At 36.8% G+C, this 19,827-nt stretch overlaps 1 protein-coding gene and 1 long non-coding RNA gene across 4 annotated transcripts; one reads left to right on the forward strand and one right to left on the reverse strand.

The window, feature by feature from the left end:
• The first annotated feature begins 1,522 nt into the window (after window positions 1-1,522).
• LOC137823990 (glutamate receptor 2.8-like) lies at window positions 1,523-16,847 on the forward strand. The gene is made up of 5 exons (XM_068629396.1): window positions 1,523-1,793; window positions 4,324-5,585; window positions 6,056-6,353; window positions 15,650-16,050; window positions 16,278-16,847. Exons 1-5 carry the CDS (start codon window positions 1,523-1,525, stop codon window positions 16,695-16,697), a joined length of 2,652 nt encoding a protein of 883 aa, XP_068485497.1. The 3' UTR covers window positions 16,698-16,847.
• Window positions 15,465-18,794, reverse strand: LOC137823992 (uncharacterized). Of its 3 annotated transcripts, XR_011083202.1 has the most exons (4): window positions 18,634-18,794; window positions 18,111-18,261; window positions 15,916-17,403; window positions 15,465-15,811 (listed from the first exon to the last, which is right to left on the reverse strand). It is a non-coding gene; the product is annotated as an uncharacterized lncRNA (long non-coding RNA). The 3 variants fall into 3 exon arrangements; XR_011083203.1 differs by lacking the exon at window positions 18,634-18,794 and having other exon boundaries at window positions 15,916-17,092; window positions 18,111-18,296; XR_011083201.1 differs by lacking the exon at window positions 18,634-18,794 and having other exon boundaries at window positions 18,111-18,296.
• Window positions 18,795-19,827: the final 1,033 nt, after the last annotated feature.

Here is a 19,827-nt window from a genome sequence, read left to right on the forward strand (position 1 = left end):
AATCCACATTCTCTTAATTCTTTCACTCTTTTGAAACTCCTCATTCAATTGATCTCAAGTTTCCTTGGCAGTTTTCAAAAGAATAATGTTGATGAAAATATCATGTAAAGTTGACTGTAGTGTTTTTCCTTCCTTTTCTATTTATTCATTATGACTTATGAGTTTTTCTACTATTAGGTTTCCAGGTGAAAAAGTTTGAATATTACCATCTTCCACTATATTCACAACCTTTAAGTTCTCAAGTAATTCCTCTTCTTTGCAACCAACAAATGAAAGCTCAAAAAAGAATGGGAAATGAAGGTAAGGAATTATTGGAGATCATTTTTGTTTTGGACGATTTGTGTGTGTACTTTTTCTCTCGTCATCCTTAAAAACATATTTAAGCTCAATGTTAACAATGAAAGAAATTATTAGATAAATACAAAATAAAATTTGGTTGAATACCACTAAACAAAAATTAGATTAGAGAATGTATTGTATATTATCACAAGATAATGCTTCAGAATCATAACAAACTCATATAAATGAATTCCTATAATTATTTTGTAAACTTGAGAAAATGCTCACATTTACTCAATAGATACTAAAATATACATATTCTCATATATTATTAAAAGTAATTTATTTTAATCTAAAAAAGTAAAGATAATAATAAAAAAACCATCAAAAGGTGTAAAAACAGGATGTGGTGTTGAATTTGTTGGCTTCTTTGTTTATTTGTTTTAAAAAAGAGAAATTAGGATCTTTTGTATGAGTAAATCTATATTATTTATTGTTTTATGAATAATGCAGTATAACCCTAGTGTACATGAGGACCACATTACAAAAGAAATGAAATTTGAAAATTGGTATTGACATTAAATCTTAATATTTATTACCAAGGATATTGAATTAAGATTCTTCTTAGAAATTTCCCTAATACACACTCCATCTCCAATCACTTTCATATGTGGCATCGACGACCATTGCTACCACTAATTTATGGTCTTCCGTTGACATTTCTCCATGCATATTCCTAGTTCAACATTTTATTTTGATGTTCTTTTAGTTATATATAAATAAATAAATGTTCCAACGGATATATTAGCTATAACTAATTATCCCCAAAACTCATGCTCCTTACTATGTAGGGATGATTTTATACATAATCTAATTAGAAAATATCTCTATTAACACTTCTAATATAAAAAATTAAGAGAAAACTTAAAAAAAAAATTCTTCCTAAGTTAATATCTCTAATATTTTATCTTATGTATAAACTAATTTTAATTTATAAAAAAAATCATTTTAATTATTTTTCTTTTAAAAGTATTAATGAAAACATTTTCTAAGCATATTATTAATATCTTTCAAATCTATCATATGATTAATAAAAAATGCGAATCATAAAGCAAAGAAAAAGAGGGTAGTAAAAGAATAAAATATTAGTGTAGCAGAAGTTGGAAAAAGTCAGAGGAAAGGAAATTAAGGAGGTAGGGCTTATTAGTACTCTTGCTTAACGTTTTGATGTTGAGCATTTTCAATGGGAAGAAGCTCTCCAATGTCACTCATTACCTGCTTCTTTGTCCTGCAATGGTTAACATGGTCAAGGGTGCTTCTGGCTCATGGAAGAAGTCATTGCTCAAGGTCCATTATGAGCATAGGTGCTGTGCTTGATTTGAGTTCACAAATTGGAAAACATCAGAAGATAGCCATGGAAATTGCAGTCCAAGACTTCAATCGGTTCAGTTGTTCTAAGCTGCTTTTGAAGATAAAAAATTCCAATGGGAGTTCAGCTCAAGCAGTTGCTAGTGGTAACATTAACTTCCACTTCCAACTTTGCCTTTCTTAAGTTAGGTCCTGGTTATATGTTTTTTTCATAAGCACTTACAATGAAAGAATACAGAGTAAGAAGATAAAATATTAAACTCACTTTTTGTCATAAACTAAGATGAAGTTGTGTGTAAACTTTCATATGCCTTCTCCAAAAGCTATTATATCAATAAATTGGTTTTAACTAATGGAAAAAAATCTAGTTCATTATTTTTTACCTTAAACAAAAACCACAACAAATATTGTGGCTTAGAATCACATTTCCTCATCCTTTCTTTTACTACGGCTTATTTTTCTTTCGTTAAGTTTTTTTCATTTTCATTAACCAGTATTGCCTAGGTTGCCGAAAGTACAAAAAAAGATCTGTTTTTTTTTTCTTAATTTCATGATTATGTGGTTAAAGTAAAACCTGGTACTCAATATGTTTTCCTTTATTTCCCTTATTTATTTATGGCTTTGTTATAAAAATAGTATGCTAAATTATTCATATAGTTCTTATAACTTTTAAGTATTATAATCTAAATTATAATATTAATTTACAACTTCATAATCTCTAGTATACTTTGAGATTTGGTGATATCATCATAATTTTATTTTTAAAAGAAATTCTACTAATGAGTTAAGGATAAAAAATATATATAAAATTTTATTAAATTCGACTTTTAAATAACGTAAGATTACTAGACCTGTGGGAAGATAAAATAACGATAACGTATTTTTATCTTAAAACGGTCAACGTGACAAAATATAAAGAATAAAAATATTAAAAAAAAGTATTTTCATAATTCTAATGTAAAAATTGACTCTTTAAAAATTTTGGACTTAAATAGATAGAGTTTCAACTTTATTAAGCCATTAAGCTCCAAACCTAAAATGTAATAGACAATTATAAATGGAAAAATTCTTCTTACGTCTTCATGCCTTTCTTCTTTTATCTCATATTTTTGAAAAATAGTCAAAATATTCTTTGACATTTTTCATTGATTTTTTTTTTAATTTTGAAATGTGGAATCCAAATAATTTATTTAATTTTGAAAGTTAAAATTTGTGATTTTTTACTATGGAATACAAAATTTATATTCTGAAATGTACAATGGAGAATACAAAATTTGTATCCAAAATACAATTTATTCCATATTACACCATCCAAAAAAATAATTTGCACTTCAGATTGTACATTTTAGAATGCAATTTGTATTGCAAATTACACCATTTGAAATACAAATTTGTATTCAAGATTGTAAAATTCATAACGGATAATTTTGATACTTTTGTAAGTATGGGTGTTGGAAGAAATCATACGGGTCTAAGAAGAAATCATCTTATAAATGACATTATGTTGAACCTTTGTTAACTTGCTATGTCGGTAATTGTTTTAAGAGAATCCTATTTTGATATTTTGTATGTAAAATTTTCTTAGTTTTGTCAATTAACCCATGTAACGTGCTTCCCTTTCGTTGCATTCATCCCTCTGTTAATAAAAAAACATTAGATGAAGATTCATACAGGTTGCAAGTAGTGACACCAACCATGTAGGTAGGGATGCCTCCTTTACCAAGGCATGTGAAAAACACCTAAATATTACGTTTGAATTTGCTTCCTTACCCTTCTATATTCGCAAAACGTTGAACATTCTAGTTCCCTCAATTACCAAATTCATCCCCAGCTCCCTACAATGGCACACACAACCTACAGATGTACCAACACCTATAAATTCCTTCTTATCCTTCCGCTCTCCTTTCCAGAGATCGATCGATACTCCTTCAAATCTCTATGAACTTATCCGCTGATCACTGTAGTGTGAAATACCATAGATATACCAAATACTAAATTATATCAAATACTGATTTGAAGAACATGTAAAAGTCTAGTGAATATTTTCAATTATTGTTGAAATACATCCTCTATCTCTGTTTTTTCACCAGATTCTTGTTCGTAGTTTCTTTTTATGTAGATAGATGGCAATATCTGACCATTACTCTAAGTTTCGTTTTGATTATGATAATAACGGTTAAACTTTGTTATAGATGGAATTAGGGAAGAATATAACTAGATTAATCATTCAGTATTAGAGGTCTAAAACTTTTGTGTCAGAACTAATTCCTTAAGCATATTGGAATAATAATGTGTTTGGTTTGGTTTGCCGTTTAGAGTTTTGGATTCACGTTTCGTGTCTGAAAACAGAAAGTACTCAATAATTTCAGTTCAATGTAGATGTAGATCATAGATAAGTGTTTAAGCCGATCTGATTCGAAACCAAACATGCATTTAAATGATTATACTTTAGTCACGTCATTTCATGCGTCCACCATGTAAACCACTCTTTGACACCATTAATATAAATGTAACAACAAGAATCAATCTTCAATAAAATAAAATATGGTTGTGGACAAATTTATGTTTTTTGGTGTAGGAACTAATACTAGTGTCAACTATTGGTACTAAATGAATGGTTTGACTAAATTTGTACAAACGAAGCATCCTAACACAATTTTCTTTTGATAAATATAGCTATGCATCTGGCCCAAAGCAAGCAAGTGCTAGCCATCATAGGTACAATAACACACAATGAAGCAACTATCGCAAGTGAACTTAATGACAAAATAAAAAATATTCCTGTCTTGTCTCTAATTTCACCTGTAGCCAGATCAGAGCAAGTATCACCTCTATTGCCGTACTTCATCCAAGTGGGATATAATATCAACCTTCACATGCAATGCATTGCAGCCATTGTAGGAGAATATAGATGGAGAAAGGTGACAGCAATCTATGAATTTGATGACAGATTTTCTTCTGATCCAGGGATGCTACTCAACCTCTCCTATTCTCTTAGACTTGTTGGTTCTGAGATTGTCAATCATGTACCTTTTCGTTCCTTGTCCTCTCTATTAGACCCAAATTCTACCATTGAAAATGAGTTTAATAGTCTAAAAAGCAAGAGTAACAGGGTCTTCTTGATTCTGCAATCTTCTATAGAGCTCGCTAACCTACTTTTTGAGAAAGCAAACCAAATGGGTTTAATGGGAAAGGGTTCTGTGTGGATCATCCCAGATGGGATTGCAGGTAATCTTGATTCAGTTAACCCGTCTGCTATCCTTAACATGCAAGGAGTTATTGGATTTAAGACACACTTCTTGGAAACAAGCAAGGAATTTAGAAGGTTTAAATTCAAATTTCGTAGAAGGTTTGTGTTGGAGTTCCCGGAAGAAGAGAACATTAACCCAAGTTCCTTTGCACTTCAATCGTATAAAACAACCTGGGAAGTTGCTCAAGCTGCAAGAGAATCACAAGGGAAGTTAACCCTTAAACAATTATTAAAAAGTAATATCTCCAGGACTGAGAAATTACGGCAATCATCGACCCTCAAAATAATTAACGTGATAGGTAAAAGTTACAGAGAGTTGGCATCATGGTCTCCAGCATTAGGTTTCTCCAAAAGCCTTGTTACAGAACAGCTGACAGAGATGAACACAAACAGTGGTTCAAGTGGAGTTTTGAGTAAAGTTTATTGGCCTGGAGGTATACAATTTGTTCCTAAGGGATGGACTCAAAGCACCAAAGGGAGGAAACTGAAAATAGGAGTGCCTGCAGAAGGTGCATTTACTGATTTCGTGAATGTGGAATATGATATCATCAGGAATATAACTTCTATTACCGGATTCTCAATTGATGTCTTTAAAGCAGCTGTTCATAATTTAGCTTATGATTTGAATTTCGATTTTGTTCCCTTCAATGGATCTTATGATGAAATGGTAGATCAAGTCTACAATAAGGTATGCTAACAGTCAACTGTTTTGAGAATTAATGTACAGGATTTGCTGATTATTGTATTATGGAATTAAATATTTATTTTATAAATTATACTGTATAAATTGGAAAGTAAAACTCTCAGTCCAACTTTTCTTGTTCTCTTAGATCGACATTCTCAGAATTCTCTATTATATCTTGTTTGGATGGTTGTTTCACACACTACCAATGCATCTAAACAATCATCTTTTCTCTGAACAATCTTCCTTTCTATTTTTTCTGTATACTTGATCTATAACCCTTTCAAAGTTTAATTTTTTATATGAATTTTTAATTATATTAAAATATTTTTTATTTTCAAATTTAATTGGATAAAAATCAGCGTTTATCCTATACAATACACTTACAAACCCCATGTTTTTTCCTTCGATTTTTTTTGTCTGATAAAATTGTTGGCTTTTCGTAATGCAAATCTAAACTTTTATTTCTGGCGTAGACATTGGATGCTGCAGTCGGAGATACATCAATAATGGCATATAGATATCATTTAGTTGACTTCTCACAACCGTATGTTGAATCTGGTATTGACATGGTGGTTACAGAGCAGCCAGCTAAATTGAAGGAAACATGGATTTTTTTAGAAGCCTTCACAAAAGACATGTGGATAATGATGGCAGCATTGCACATTTTTGTGGGATTCGTCATATGGTTGATCGAAAGGCAAGTTAATGCAGAACTAAAAGGATTGGGGTCCATGCTTTGGTTCTTAGTCACTGTAATATTCTATGCACACAGTAAGTCCTCTAACCTGGTGTTTTTACTTCGTTCAGAAGAGTAAAATTTCATAGCCACTATATAATATCATCAGTACGAGGTTGTAACGCTAGAAAGTTTACATAAACTAATGGAGTTTTTGTCTACTCAAATCGAAAACTTGAAAGAGTTCATCTATCATAAAAATTAATATTAGAAAATCTATTAAAGAAATATATGCAAGACAACAATAATTCAACATTTCAACTGTTAAAACCCTAAATGTTATTGTAATAACCATTGTAGTGACAGCAGTCAAAACAGAATTTAATAATCCTGTTTAGTTCAAAAACAGTTTTGTTGTATGTTTTTAGGGAATAATGAGAAGTTCTCCAGTTTTCTGTATCCTCTACAATCTTCTTTGAAGTTGCGAGTGAGTGTTGGTAGGTTGGGTGTGTGTGGTTCGAGTGGGCAGAGTGAGGTGTTCAGTCCAATAGAACCCATGAGGGTATTATACCAACAAATAATTGGGTGCTTACCGTTGTGTGTGAGAGGCCACCGAAGGAGTATGTCGGTGCTGGATTGGCACAGTGTGGTGTGTGCAGAGCGAGAGAGATAAGGAATTGGGTGACCTGTAGCATTGAGAAAAACATTTATAACAATTGGTATCAGTTTGCTGGCTGGGTGATGATGGTGAGCACGAAAGAATTGGAATCTAGGATGGATTCTTATGAAAAGAACCGCTCTGATCATCAAGAATTTGTTCAACATTCTTTGGAGTTGGTGCAGAAGTCCATTGAAGGCCTCACGGTAGCATTTGCAGCCTTCAAGACAACCAACAAATCTATACCACAAGATGATATGAATGCTGAATCTGCTGAAACGGTTGTTTCAACGTTAGAAAGGGCACAAATTCCATTTCCTTCATTTGATGGATCAAATATTCAAGATAGGAAGGCCAAAGTGGAACAATTTTTTGAGTTAGAGGGAACCCCTGAGTCACAGAATTCGTTTACTGCTTCTTTCCGTAGATGGTAAAGTTTTTTTCTTGGCAAAGGCATTACATCCACAATGTTAATAATAAAGGAAAAATCTTGGAAACAAATTCTTAAAGATGTATACTTCTCTACTTGCTCGAGCATTCGGATACTTGATCTGCACAATCAAAAAACAGGACTACCTTTTTTTTGTTTATCATAGGAAGACCATCTTCTACTATCCTCACCTCTTAGATACTGCTTGCCTTAATGCGCGATTTTTCTTACACCTATCACGGCTTATCGCTACCATGAATGCCTCAACCACGCTGAGTTGCTTTTTCTTGCTTACCTTCCATTAGCCATTAGCTAGAAGTCATCTCCGTCCTGGAGTTTTACCCCATGCAAGAGTGCTGTTCATTTTATTTTGGTCGGGAGTGAAGTGCCAACTTACTATGTTGAGCCTTGCCTCTAGCCTTTAAGAGAATAGAGTAGGTAGAAAAGGGATGACTAGCAGATTTGATTCCGGTGTTGGTGATGATCTTATAGCTGATTTAGCAAGACTGAAGCAAGATGGGACCTTGCTTGATTATCTTGAAAGATTTGGTACATTATTGGCTCGGGTTGGAAGTGTTGGCTTTAAGTTTTTTCCTTTCTGGGCTAACATTAGAATTAGAAAAATCAGTCAGGGTGCATAATCCGACTTCTGTGTATGAGGCAATCCGTATTGCTAGATCGTAGGATGAAGTTCTTCAAGTTATGGCACATAAGTTTTCTCCGGTAAGTCATTTCCTTGAAATTTGGTGAGAGAAATGTTTTATGGGGTTTGTTGTTTCTTCTAGTACTTGGAATTATCCTATTACTACTTTCAATCACACTCAAAGCCAACGTCCCTCTTCTACATCATCCATGACGCATTCAAAAGGTTCAACAAGTGAGTGAACGCATCGGTAAAGGACTTTGTCGATATTTTTTTGAGAAAAGTGGGATAAGGATCATAAGCAAAAGTGTAAAGTCTGGGGCAAGGATCATCGAACAGTAAAATTTTAGTGGATTCTATAATTGGTCTTCCAAAATCAAAGGGAATGACAATTATCCTTGTGATATGTAATAGATTTACTATGTATGCTCTTTTTGCACCATCAACTCACCCTTTTGGTTCAACTAAAGTGGCACAACTTTTCTTTGACACAGTTGTCAAACTGCATGGAGGCCTTGTGAAATAGTTTCAGATAAAGATGCTATTTTTAATAGTTCTTCTGCCCCTTTTGGCACAACTAAAGTGGCACAGCTTTTCTTTGACACAGTTGTCAAACTACATGGATGGCCTTGTGAAATAGTTTCAGATAGAGATGCCATTTTTAATATTGCCTTCTGAAAAGAGTTTATGTCACATCATTCGGTTAAATTGTTTAAATTCACTGCTTTTCAATCCCAATCCGATGGCCAAACGGAAGTTGTCAACAAAGTTTTAGAAGGTTGTTTACGTTGTGTTGCCAGGGACTATCCTTTGTCTTCAGCTGAATTATGGTACAATACCAAATTTCACACAACAACTAGAATGATACTGTTCGATGCATTATATGGTTATCCTCCTTCAATGCTGATAGAACCCAAAATGATTCATGGGCCCAAAAGAATGTTCAAGCTGATCCAGGTTTACATAGGCCTAGAATATGGCGTGTGTACACTAGGAGAAACTGAATTGAAAAGGCTAACAGAGCATGATGAGGTGGCAGAGAGAGAGAGAGAAAGAAAAGGTTGGGTGATAGTTAGTTACGGGATTTGTGGGTGTGTGAGGCGTGTATCCTTATAGGCACAGCCTAGCATGAGAATGGGGGGGAAAAAGAATATTGCAGTTTTGCAGAATGGAGAATGCTAATTCTCTATAGGAGCATAGCTCTGGACAGTAGCCTCCTACTGTATTTTCCCTTTTTCAGTATCAATAATATACCACGTTTACCTCCTTTCTCTTATTTTCTGTGTTGGTCTGTATCAAACTGGTCCGACCTGCCGGATTTGCGAGGAAGAAACCAGTGCTAGGAGGTGTGACAATTCTGACGAATGCCACCGAAGAAGATGGAAGCCAAAGTATCTGCTCTGGAAAATGAAGTTGCTAACCTACGTGCAACACTCAACACAATGCAATTGAAGGCTGAGAGTAACCAGGAACAACTATTGGCGATGCTGAGCCAGAGTTTGCAATTGAAGCGGACTGATGGAGACAAGGAGACAGGCAGTAGCGGAAACAAGAATCGGAACGGTGAGGAAAGAGGAGATTCCGGCAGACCGACGTTTGGCTCAGGATGGTTGAAGCTGAACGGAGAACTGTTGGACGAGTTTCGTCAATCAGTGAAGAAGGTCGAACTGCCGATGTTCACTGGTGAAGACCCTGCTGGATGGATTGCTAGAGCAGAGGTCTATTTTCATGTCATGGAAACCAGTCCTGAGGTACGAGTGAACTTAGCCCATCTTTGTATGGAGGGATCTACAATTCATTTCTTCAATTCTCTGCTGCATCTGGATTCTGGTTTGACTTGGGAGAAACTCATCCAAGAGTTGCTGGAGCGTTATGGAAGCACTAGTGAGGGAGATGTCTTTGAACAATTGTCTTCACTCCAGCAGAATGGTTCAGTGGACACCTACGTTCTGGAATTTGAACGTTTAATAGCCCAGATCCCAAAATTACCAGATGAACAATATTTTGGGTATTTCATCCATGGGTTGCGCGATGATATTCGTGCGAGAGTGAGGAGTATGCGTGCGATGGGGCCGTTGCCACGTTCACGCCTCATTACATTGGCGAAGGCAGTAGAGAACGAGTTGCAGGGTCGCAATCGGGTTGCCACTGGGTCGAAAGGTATGGGTCCCCGATTCGGGTATGGGTCTGGTCAATACAATAAGTCGACCCACCCCACTATGAATGGGCCAGTTTCTGTGGGCCGTGAACAGGGTCAAGGCTGGGTAATGATCCAAAACAACGATGAAAAACAGGGGCGGCTACCAGCGACAGAAAAATCACGTGCAACACAGAAGGATCGTGGAATCCGCCATCTTCCTTACCAGGAACTTTTGGAAAGAAGGCAGAAAGGGTTATGCTATAAGTGTGGGGGGAAATTTCACCCCCTTCACCAATGTCCGGATAAACAATTGAGGATAATGGTGTTAGAAGAATCTGAGGAAGAAGGTGAAGCGCAGGCTTTGATTTCAACGGAGATGGAAGAAGAGAACCTGGAAATTGATGGTGAATGCACTGTATTGAGCCTGCAGACATGTACTGTTCAACCCCAGACAATGAAATTGGAAGGTGCAATTAAGGGAGTACCCATTGTGATTTTAGTTGACAGTGGGGCAACACACAACTTCATTTCTAAGAGGTTGGTTCAAACCATGGGATGGGAAGTGGAACTCACTAAGGAAATGAGAATTCGCTTGGGAGATGGTCATAAGGTTGTAGCCAGAGGAGAATGTAAGCAGGTGGAAATTGAATTAGAGGGAATTAAATTATTTGTGGATACCTTGCTGTTTGATTTAGAAGGCATTGATGTGGTTTTGGGCATGTCGTGGCTGGCTACCTTAGGAGAAATGGTGGTGGATTGGGGAAAGCAGACCATGAGATTCCAACACAACAAAGAGTGGGTCATGGTACAGGGACAGAGCACAAAACATACTGCACAAATAGCTTTACAAAGCTTTGTGGGAAACACACGTAAGTGGGTTGAGGAATGGTTTTTTGCCTCTGAATTGGTGCCCCAGAACAGAGTTGCACAGACCACTGAGATGACGAGTTTGACTCCAATTCAGAAACAGCAGCTCGACTATTTATTGGAGCAGTTTGCAGAAATTTTTACAACGCCCGTTGGACTACCACCAAGGCGACAAATAGAACACAGAATCAACCTGTTGGAAGGACAAGGTCCGGTAAATGTTCGACCCTATCGCTATTCCCATCATCACAAAGATGAAATAGAAAAACAGACCAAAGAATTACTGCAAGCAGGGTTAGTACGCCACAGTCAGAGTGCTTTTTCTAGCCCTGTTATTCTGGTGAAGAAGAAGGATGGATCGTGGCGAATGTGTGTGGATTATAGGGCTTTGAATAAAGCAACCGTGCCGGATAAGTTTCCAATTCCCGTGATTGATGAGTTGCTTGATGAGTTGCACGGAGCTATGTATTTTTCCAAGCTTGACCTCAGATCCGGGTATCACCAAGTGTTGGTGCGAGGTGAAGATGTCCACAAGACGGCGTTCCGCACACATGAGGGGCACTACGAGTATTTGGTAATGCCTTTTGGCCTGATGAATGCTCCATCTACGTTTCAGTCCCTAATGAATGAGGTGTTTCGAGCCATGCTTAGAAGATTTGTGTTGGTTTTCTTCGATGATATACTGGTATACAGTCACGATTGGCCATCCCATCTTCAGCATCTTTCCACAGTGTTGAGGATCTTACGTGACCAGAAGTTGGTTGTCAACAGGAAGAAGTGCGCTTTTGCTCAGTGTTCAATAGAGTATTTGGGTCATGTGGTTTCTCAACAAGGGGTGACTATGGATCCTGCCAAGATTGCTAGTATCATCAATTGGCCAACTCCCAAAAATGTGAAAGGTGTGCGAGGCTTTCTGGGACTTACCGGATATTACCGGAAATTTGTCAAGGACTATGGGAGGATAGCACGTCCCCTGACGGAGCTGACCAAGAAAGATGGATTCACCTGGAATCCTAGATCTCAGCTAGCATTTGACACTTTGAAGATAAAGATGACAACAGCCCCAGTTCTTGCTCTACCTGATTTTTCACAACCTTTCATCATTGAAAGTGATGCTTCGGGCTGTGGAGTAGGGGCAATTCTTATGCAGAATTCCAGACCTGTGGCTTTTTTTAGCAAGGCTTTGAGTGAAAGAAATCAGACAAAGTCAGCATATGAAAAGGAATTGATGGCAATTGTCTTGGCTGTGCAGCACTGGCGCCCTTATTTGTTAGGTAGGCAATTTATTGTATATACTGATCAAAAGAGTCTGCGGCAGCTATTGCATCAGCGGATTTCCACCATGGACCAACAGAATTGGGCTGCCAAGCTTTTGGGGTACCAGTTTGACATTGTTTATAAACCAGGGGCCACGAACGGAGGGGCAGATGCTTTGTCCAGAATGTACGAGACAAGGGAGTTGCATTCTTTAATTTCTTACCCTGTGTGGAGTGACGGAGGGCAGTTAATGGAGGAGGTTCATCAAGATGAGGCTTTGGCTACTATCATTGCAGCACTCAAAGCAAATACCACAAGTAAACCTGGTTTCTCATATAGAGAAGGGGTTTTATACTATGAAGGGCGCTTAGTAATTTCAGCTCAGTCCATGTGGATCCCAAAGCTGTTTCACGAATTCCATGCCACCCCTCAAGGAGGGCATTCGGGTTTTTACCGTACCTACAGGAAGTTGGCTGCCAACATCTATTGGATAGGGATGAAACGAGCTGTTCAAGAATACGTCAGGAGTTGTGATGTTTGTCAGAGGCAGAAGTACTTGGCAACCACTCCCGGTGGATTATTACAGCCTCTACCTATTCCAGAAAAAATTTGGGATGACTTATCCATGGATTTTATCAATGGATTACCAAAGGTGAAGGGAATTGACTCGGTGTTTGTGGTCGTGGACCGCCTATCCAAGTATGCTCATTTTATTCCCCTCAAGCATCCGTACACAGCTAGAGTGGTAGCAGAACACTTTACCAAGGAAGTGGTTCGTTTACATGGAACACCGAAGTCTATTGTAAGTGACCGCGATCCTATCTTTGTCAGCAACTTTTGGAAGGAGTTGTTCAAGTTGCAGGGAACTCACCTTACCATGAGTACAGCTTATCATCCCGAAACGGATGGACAAACAGAGGTCGTTAACCGTTGCTTAGAGACGTACTTACGGTGTTTTATTGCTGACCAGCCACGAACATGGATCTAGTGGGTGCATTGGGCGGAGTATTGGTATAATACTACCTTTCATGAGTCCATTGGGGTCACCCCATTTGAGATCGTTTATGGACGCAAACCCCCAACTTTACTTCGATTTGCTGTCGGAGAAACTAAGGTAGAGGCTGTTCAGCAGGAGCTGTTGGACCGGGATGAAGCGTTACGACAATTAAAAGGCCACTTACTCAGAGCACAAGTTAGGATGAAGGCTCAAGCTGATAAGAAGCGATATGACCAGAAATTTGAAGTGGGGGATTGGGTTTTTGTGAAATTACGTCCACATAGACAGCAATCCGTAGCTCATCGAATCAATCCTAAATTGTCTGCTAGATTTTATGGACCTTTCCAAGTGTTGGAATGCATTGGTTCAGTTGCTTACAAGCTTCAACTACCTGACAGCTCACGTATTCATCCAGTATTTCATGTGTCCTTACTGAAGAAAGCAGTGGGAACTTGCCAGGTGGAGAAAGACCTTCCTGAGAGTCTGTCTGGTGAAATTGTTGAGACAGCAGAACCAGAATTGGTGTTAGCTAGCAGAACAGAGTCTCGGCAGGACGACGAGGTGAAGCAGTGTTTGATCAAGTGGCAAGGCAAATCAAAAGATGAAGCAACATGGGAAGATGAACTCACAATTCTCAATCAATTTCCCGCTTTTAACCTTGAGGACAAGGTTGTATCTCAAGAAGGTGGAATTGATAGAACCCAAAATGATTCATGGGCCCAAAAGAATGTTCAAGCTGATCCAGGTTTACATAGGCCTAGAATATGGCGTGTGTACACTAGGAGAAACAGAATTGAAAAGGCTAACAGAGCATGATGAGGTGGCAGAGAGAGAGAGAGAAAGAAAAGGTTGGGTGATAGTTAGTTACGGGATTTGTGGGTGTGTGAGGCGTGTATCCTTATAGGCACAGCCTAGCATGAGAATGGGGGGGAAAAAGAATATTGCAGTTTTGCAGAATGGAGAATGCTAATTCTCTATAGGAGCATAGCTCTGGACAGTAGCCTCCTACTGTATTTTCCCTTTTTCAGTATCAATAATATACCACGTTTACCTCCTTTCTCTTATTTTCTGTGTTGGTCTATATCAAATGCCCAATATCACTTTGCAGGGAGATTCTCAAGTGGAAGCGGTTGACTACACCATAAAATCTAGAGAACGTATCGCTAAAATCTTGCACCTCAATTTACAAAAATCTCATAATAGAATGAAACTATATGCGGATCGGAAACGGATATATAAGGAATTTCTTGTGGGAGATTTGGTCTACTTAAAGATACAGCCCTATAAGCAAATGATATTAGCCAACACACCATTCCATAAGTTGGCTACAAGATATTGTGGACCTTTTTCAATCTTAGAAAGAACTGGTACAGTAGCCAATAAGCTTGAACTTCCTATTGGAACTAAAATTCATGCTGTTTTTCATCTTTCTTTGTTAAAAAAAACATCACGGTGATCACATTGTTTCCAAGGATCTTCCAGTCTATACTGAGGATGGGGACATTCAGCTTAAACCATTGGTTATATTGGACAGAAGAATGAAGAAGAAAGCAAACAAACCTATTACTGAGGTTTTAATTTAGTGGTAGCATACTTATCCTGAGGATGCAGTTTGGCATGAACTCCACCAATTGGAACAGCTATTGTTTTCAAATTCGCAAACTGGCCTTTTGATTTGAAAGTTTAATCGAGTTTATCTAGTAAAGAGTTTAATTGTGAGTTAATTCATTTTCTTTGCTTAGATTCATACAATATTATAAAAATATGAGATTTCATGTTTTTCATATTTAGAGGAAAGGGAATCATTGTGCTGATAGGCTAACATGCTTTTACTCACTGGTGGCATTACGTTCCAGATTTTCTTAGATACCATTTCTTTAAGAATAGGTATTCTCAACCTTACTATAGATTTGTTTCTTTAGTAGGTTTTGGTATAGTCCTACTCTTCTGTACTTTTCTTTATTTTTATGCTATTTGGGTATGCTGCAATTGATTGATATAAAATAAAGTGTCAACCTACTTGGGATCATATATTATATGATGATGCTTTTTCATACTCTATTTTTGATTAAAAAAAATAAGGTTAACGAGAGAGCTTGACAACTTTGATCAACATCCGATAAAAGACCAAAACTTCAGCTAACACTAAGATACCGCATTTCTTTGTCCAACTTCATTAAGATTTTTCGTATGAACATTTTCAAACTGTACGACTAAGAAGAAAATGAAAATATAGTAATAGATGGTCAAAATCCATGTAGAGATATCCCTGTTTCGTCAGCAGTATTCACTATTGACTGTATAAAGAATATGATACTGACCAAGCCTTTTCAATCACACTTCTTTCTTCCTCCTTCTTATTCCTAATTCTGTGTACATTTCTAAATTACAATAAGCAGGAGAGCAGATTAGAAGCCCCCTGGCTCGAACTGTGCTGGCACCATGGTTATTTGTGATCCTCATTGCAACTAGTACTTTCACAGCAAGTTTGACTTCCATGATGACTGTTTCACAACTAGAGCCATCTGTGTTAGATATCCAGACCCTTCTGAAAAGAAATTCTGCAGTTGGTTGTAATGGAAATTCGTTCATTGTGAAGTATTTGACCGAGGTACACAAATTCAAGCGTGAGAACATTAAAAAAATTAACAATATAAATGATTACCCTGCTGCCTTTCGGAACAAAGATATCGAAGCTGCTTTCTTTATTGCACCTCACGCTAAGGTCTTTTTGGCAAAGTACTCATGCAGGGGTTTAATCAAAGCAGGGAACACTTTCAGGCTTGGAGGCTTAGGTTTTGTGGGTGGTCTCTCTCCTCTTATTCTCACCATTTTATGACATTGTAGGCTTGTGAAAGTTTTCTTATATATACCAATAGTCAAGGACTCATCTAATGCATTTCTCCAATTTTCTCTCCTACCAAACTTAACTTATGAGATACTGCACATACTATTTTTCAAATGTGATTTTCCTATTTCTGAAGCTGTTCTAATTAGCATGTTTATTTTGGTTGTTTTATTACTTAGGTATTTCGAAAGGGTTCAACTCTGGCTACTGACATATCTGAAGCATTGCTGAAAGTGATAGAGAGTGGAGAGACCGAACAACTAGAAAAAGATATGCTAACGGTAGGAGGCAATACCACTTGTTCTCCTTTAGAGAGCAAGGCAAAGGCTAGGTCATCGACTGGATTTCAACCTTTCCTTGGCCTATTTTGCATCTGTTCTATTGTTGCTATTCTGGCATTGTTATATAGTATGATTTGTTTGTTGATGAACAATGTAGAGACCTTCACTTGCTACATACATGTAAGATTGACACAATTAAGGAGAATATGGAGATGCACAACCACAGTTTTTTTCTGGGAGCCGCTCAAGACTCCAATCAGAAAGTCTGGGAAGTGTAAACCCGACACAGTAACAAGAAATGCAGAGGACAGTCATTGATAGTCAGCAAAGCACAGTGGTTATACGTGTAGTATGGCTGCGAATGGTTCCTGACATACCAATTTTTCAAACTGCTGAAAACATTTCACTGCGAAGCTCTTGATGTTTTGAGATTATTCAATTTTAATAGAATTAAGAGTGGGTTTCAAATCCTATGTGTCTCCTTTAACTTTTCATTAAGTGTTGCACCAAAATTTATTCCATAAGCTCTAACGTAACAATAGTTTATTATATATACATTTATTAAGCTGTTTACCTATACACACCAGCTCAAACAAGACAACTAGAACTTTGTTGTTTGAGCTCAAAATGAGCCAACCCAACCTAGCCTAGTTCAGTGGTGAATTAATTGGCCAACCTGACTCAACCCTTCTGGGTTGGCTATCTAAAGAAAACTGAAAAAGCACAAGAAATGGAAATAACAGAGAATTATAAAATTGCAAGAAAAAAATAAGATTATACTAATCATACAAAAATGTTATGCAAATTAATAATTACAACATCCATTGACCAAGCAATACGTGCCCTTTTGAAATTCACACTAAATACATATAAATTCCTATAATCTCATGGCTTAACCTCTTTGCTCAAAGCTAGGGGTGACAATACGAAGCGGACCGGTCTGCGGCTCACTACCAAAAAGTGCAAGTCGGGCTCACTAATCTAATCAGCTAACCCGCTTTGGCCTGTACTACAGGTTGGTCCGCTGGCCAGCGTAATAAAAAAATAATTATTATTTTTTTGTAAAAAAAGAATCATACCTCATTCATTCATTATTGCAGTGTGACCTTTATTTTATTTTATTTTAAAAAAATTGAATTTAATATACTAAAAAAATGAATGTTTTATTTTAATCATATAAAAGAGCTAGTATTAAGAGTGACATTGGGACGGAACAACCCAATTCGCATTTTGCAGATCAATCACAAAGCGAACCTATGCGGGACGGACCAACTCGCATTGACACCCATACTCAAAGCCCAAAAGAGATCACAATTACAATGCAGACAAGTGCAGAAGTAGCATTAGCATAAGCTAATACTTATGCAACATTCTTAAGATTAGTTTGCTAAATTCTAAATCTTAAGCATATATTTTAATTGCACAATTGACAGTCTATCCTCTCAATTTTATTTTTCACTTGATATCCTTCCTACGTGGTTACTAGTATTGCCTTGCTTTATTAAATAATTTTATGCCCAAATACAAACCTAACAGCCTCAACTTAAAAGATCATGATCTATAAAATTCTTACAAGAACAAGTCAGAAACTAATAAAGCTATGCTGATCCAGAACCAAAAACACATACAATCCAGTCCTTTGAAGAAAACAGTCAAGCCTAAAACGACCCAAATGAAATAAAACCCAAATTCATAAAAACCGAAAAAAGAAAGAGTGGTGGTGAGGTTTACTTGCAGGGGAGCTAGGAGTGGAGACACTGGTGTAGGTGGAGCATTCTGGAGCCTAAGTCACTCACACGTGAAAGGTGGTTTGGTGGCAATGGCTGGACAAAGCAATTCTTGAAAATGAGGCCGAATATTTGAAGTCTGCTAGATCATAATCCTGCAGCAAAATTCAAAATTCATTCCTTAATTGATTTTTTGAGATAAGATAGCACAAAATATTAGGAAGCCAGTCCAAAATTATCCAAACAGGAGTAATTTTAAGAAAATTACAATTTTACCCTCACCTCTTTGGCTTTCCTATCCTATATGAACGAGTAATAGGACAAAGATTGTTTTGTCGAGTATTTATATTATTAAAACAATGTAGCATAATAATAGCACATCAGAAGTTACATAAGTCATTAGAAAATTCACAAGGAATCGAAGAAATATAAGATAAGTATGTGTGTGTGATCTAACAACTAATCCAAGAAAAAGAGAGACATAACATAAGCATTTTAACAAGCACCTCGTGTGCTAAACAAACTACCTTGCAAAAATATTTATTGTGGGCGAATTGGGGATTTTTCAAGTTATTATTAGAGTTTAAGGGACTGGATTCGGAGAAATAGTTGCAAATGGGGAAAGGTGCGGTTTCCCGGTACTTTCAAATGGCAATGCCCTCGCACTTTGTTTTTTTGAAATGATTTTTTTATATAATTTTGGATGAGGTTAAAATATGAATTGTATCAGTATAATGCAGTGATTGACTAATAACCGTGAAACTTAAACCTTTTTCGTAAGCTTGAATCCTCAAATTCTAGGAAGGCTGATTCCGCATACAAGATGAAATGTCTGTTTCATTTTTAATGATTTAAAAGATTTTGTTTTTTAGATATTTATATTCGTAAGTTAAATTACGAACTTCTGAATATGAAAATTCGAAACTAATATGTTATTTTTGGATTTGACGATTCGGAAGCTTACCTAAATAACATAAATGACATTTTGGATGCCAAAATTCATAAACAAACATAAATAAGTTCCGAATCTCATTCCTCAGCATCATTTACAGCATACCATTTTGGACTTGAAAATCCATAACTCATAACTCATTTCCGGATATGACCATCCAGAAGCTTAAATAAAGGACAAAAATGACCTTCTGGATATCTAAATCCAGAATATATAACAATCACTTCCGAATTTCTGTATCCGTAAGCAAACATGAAGCCAAGAACAATGTTGGATTTTCAATTTTATCTTGGGTACATGTCTTAAATGATATGGTGCAGGAAAAAATTGCCTTCGAGGAAAGGCAATGCGACTTGGGCACTCAGAGCTGGCATGTGACCTGACAAAAAACACACATGACAGTTTGCTTATTTTAATTTGGGCAGTTTCTTCCTACACTCCCATAATTTTAAAAATTCTGAAACTGGCCTTGACCTTTTATTTGAAAAAGGGCACCGTGGTTGAGTTGGTTTGACATTGTTCTTCTTCTTCATTCATTTCATGCGCTAGTGGAGGGTCATTTTAGCTGTGCAGAGTAAGGTGGATGAGTGGATTGTGTTGTCGAAGTGTTGCTTGGCTTTTAGAGGTAAGAATTAAGTTTTTTTTTAAGAACATTGGTTGTTGTGGAGTTTTTATGGTTAGCAAAAATCGGGATCTGGGGGTGTGCTACGAATTGATCAATCCGGAAGTGAAAATGTGATTTTTGGATGCACCAGTATGTAAGTAAATC

This window comes from Phaseolus vulgaris, chromosome 8 (genome assembly GCF_000499845.2).
Source record: "Phaseolus vulgaris cultivar G19833 chromosome 8, P. vulgaris v2.0, whole genome shotgun sequence".
NCBI lineage: Eukaryota > Viridiplantae > Streptophyta > Magnoliopsida > Fabales > Fabaceae > Phaseolus > Phaseolus vulgaris.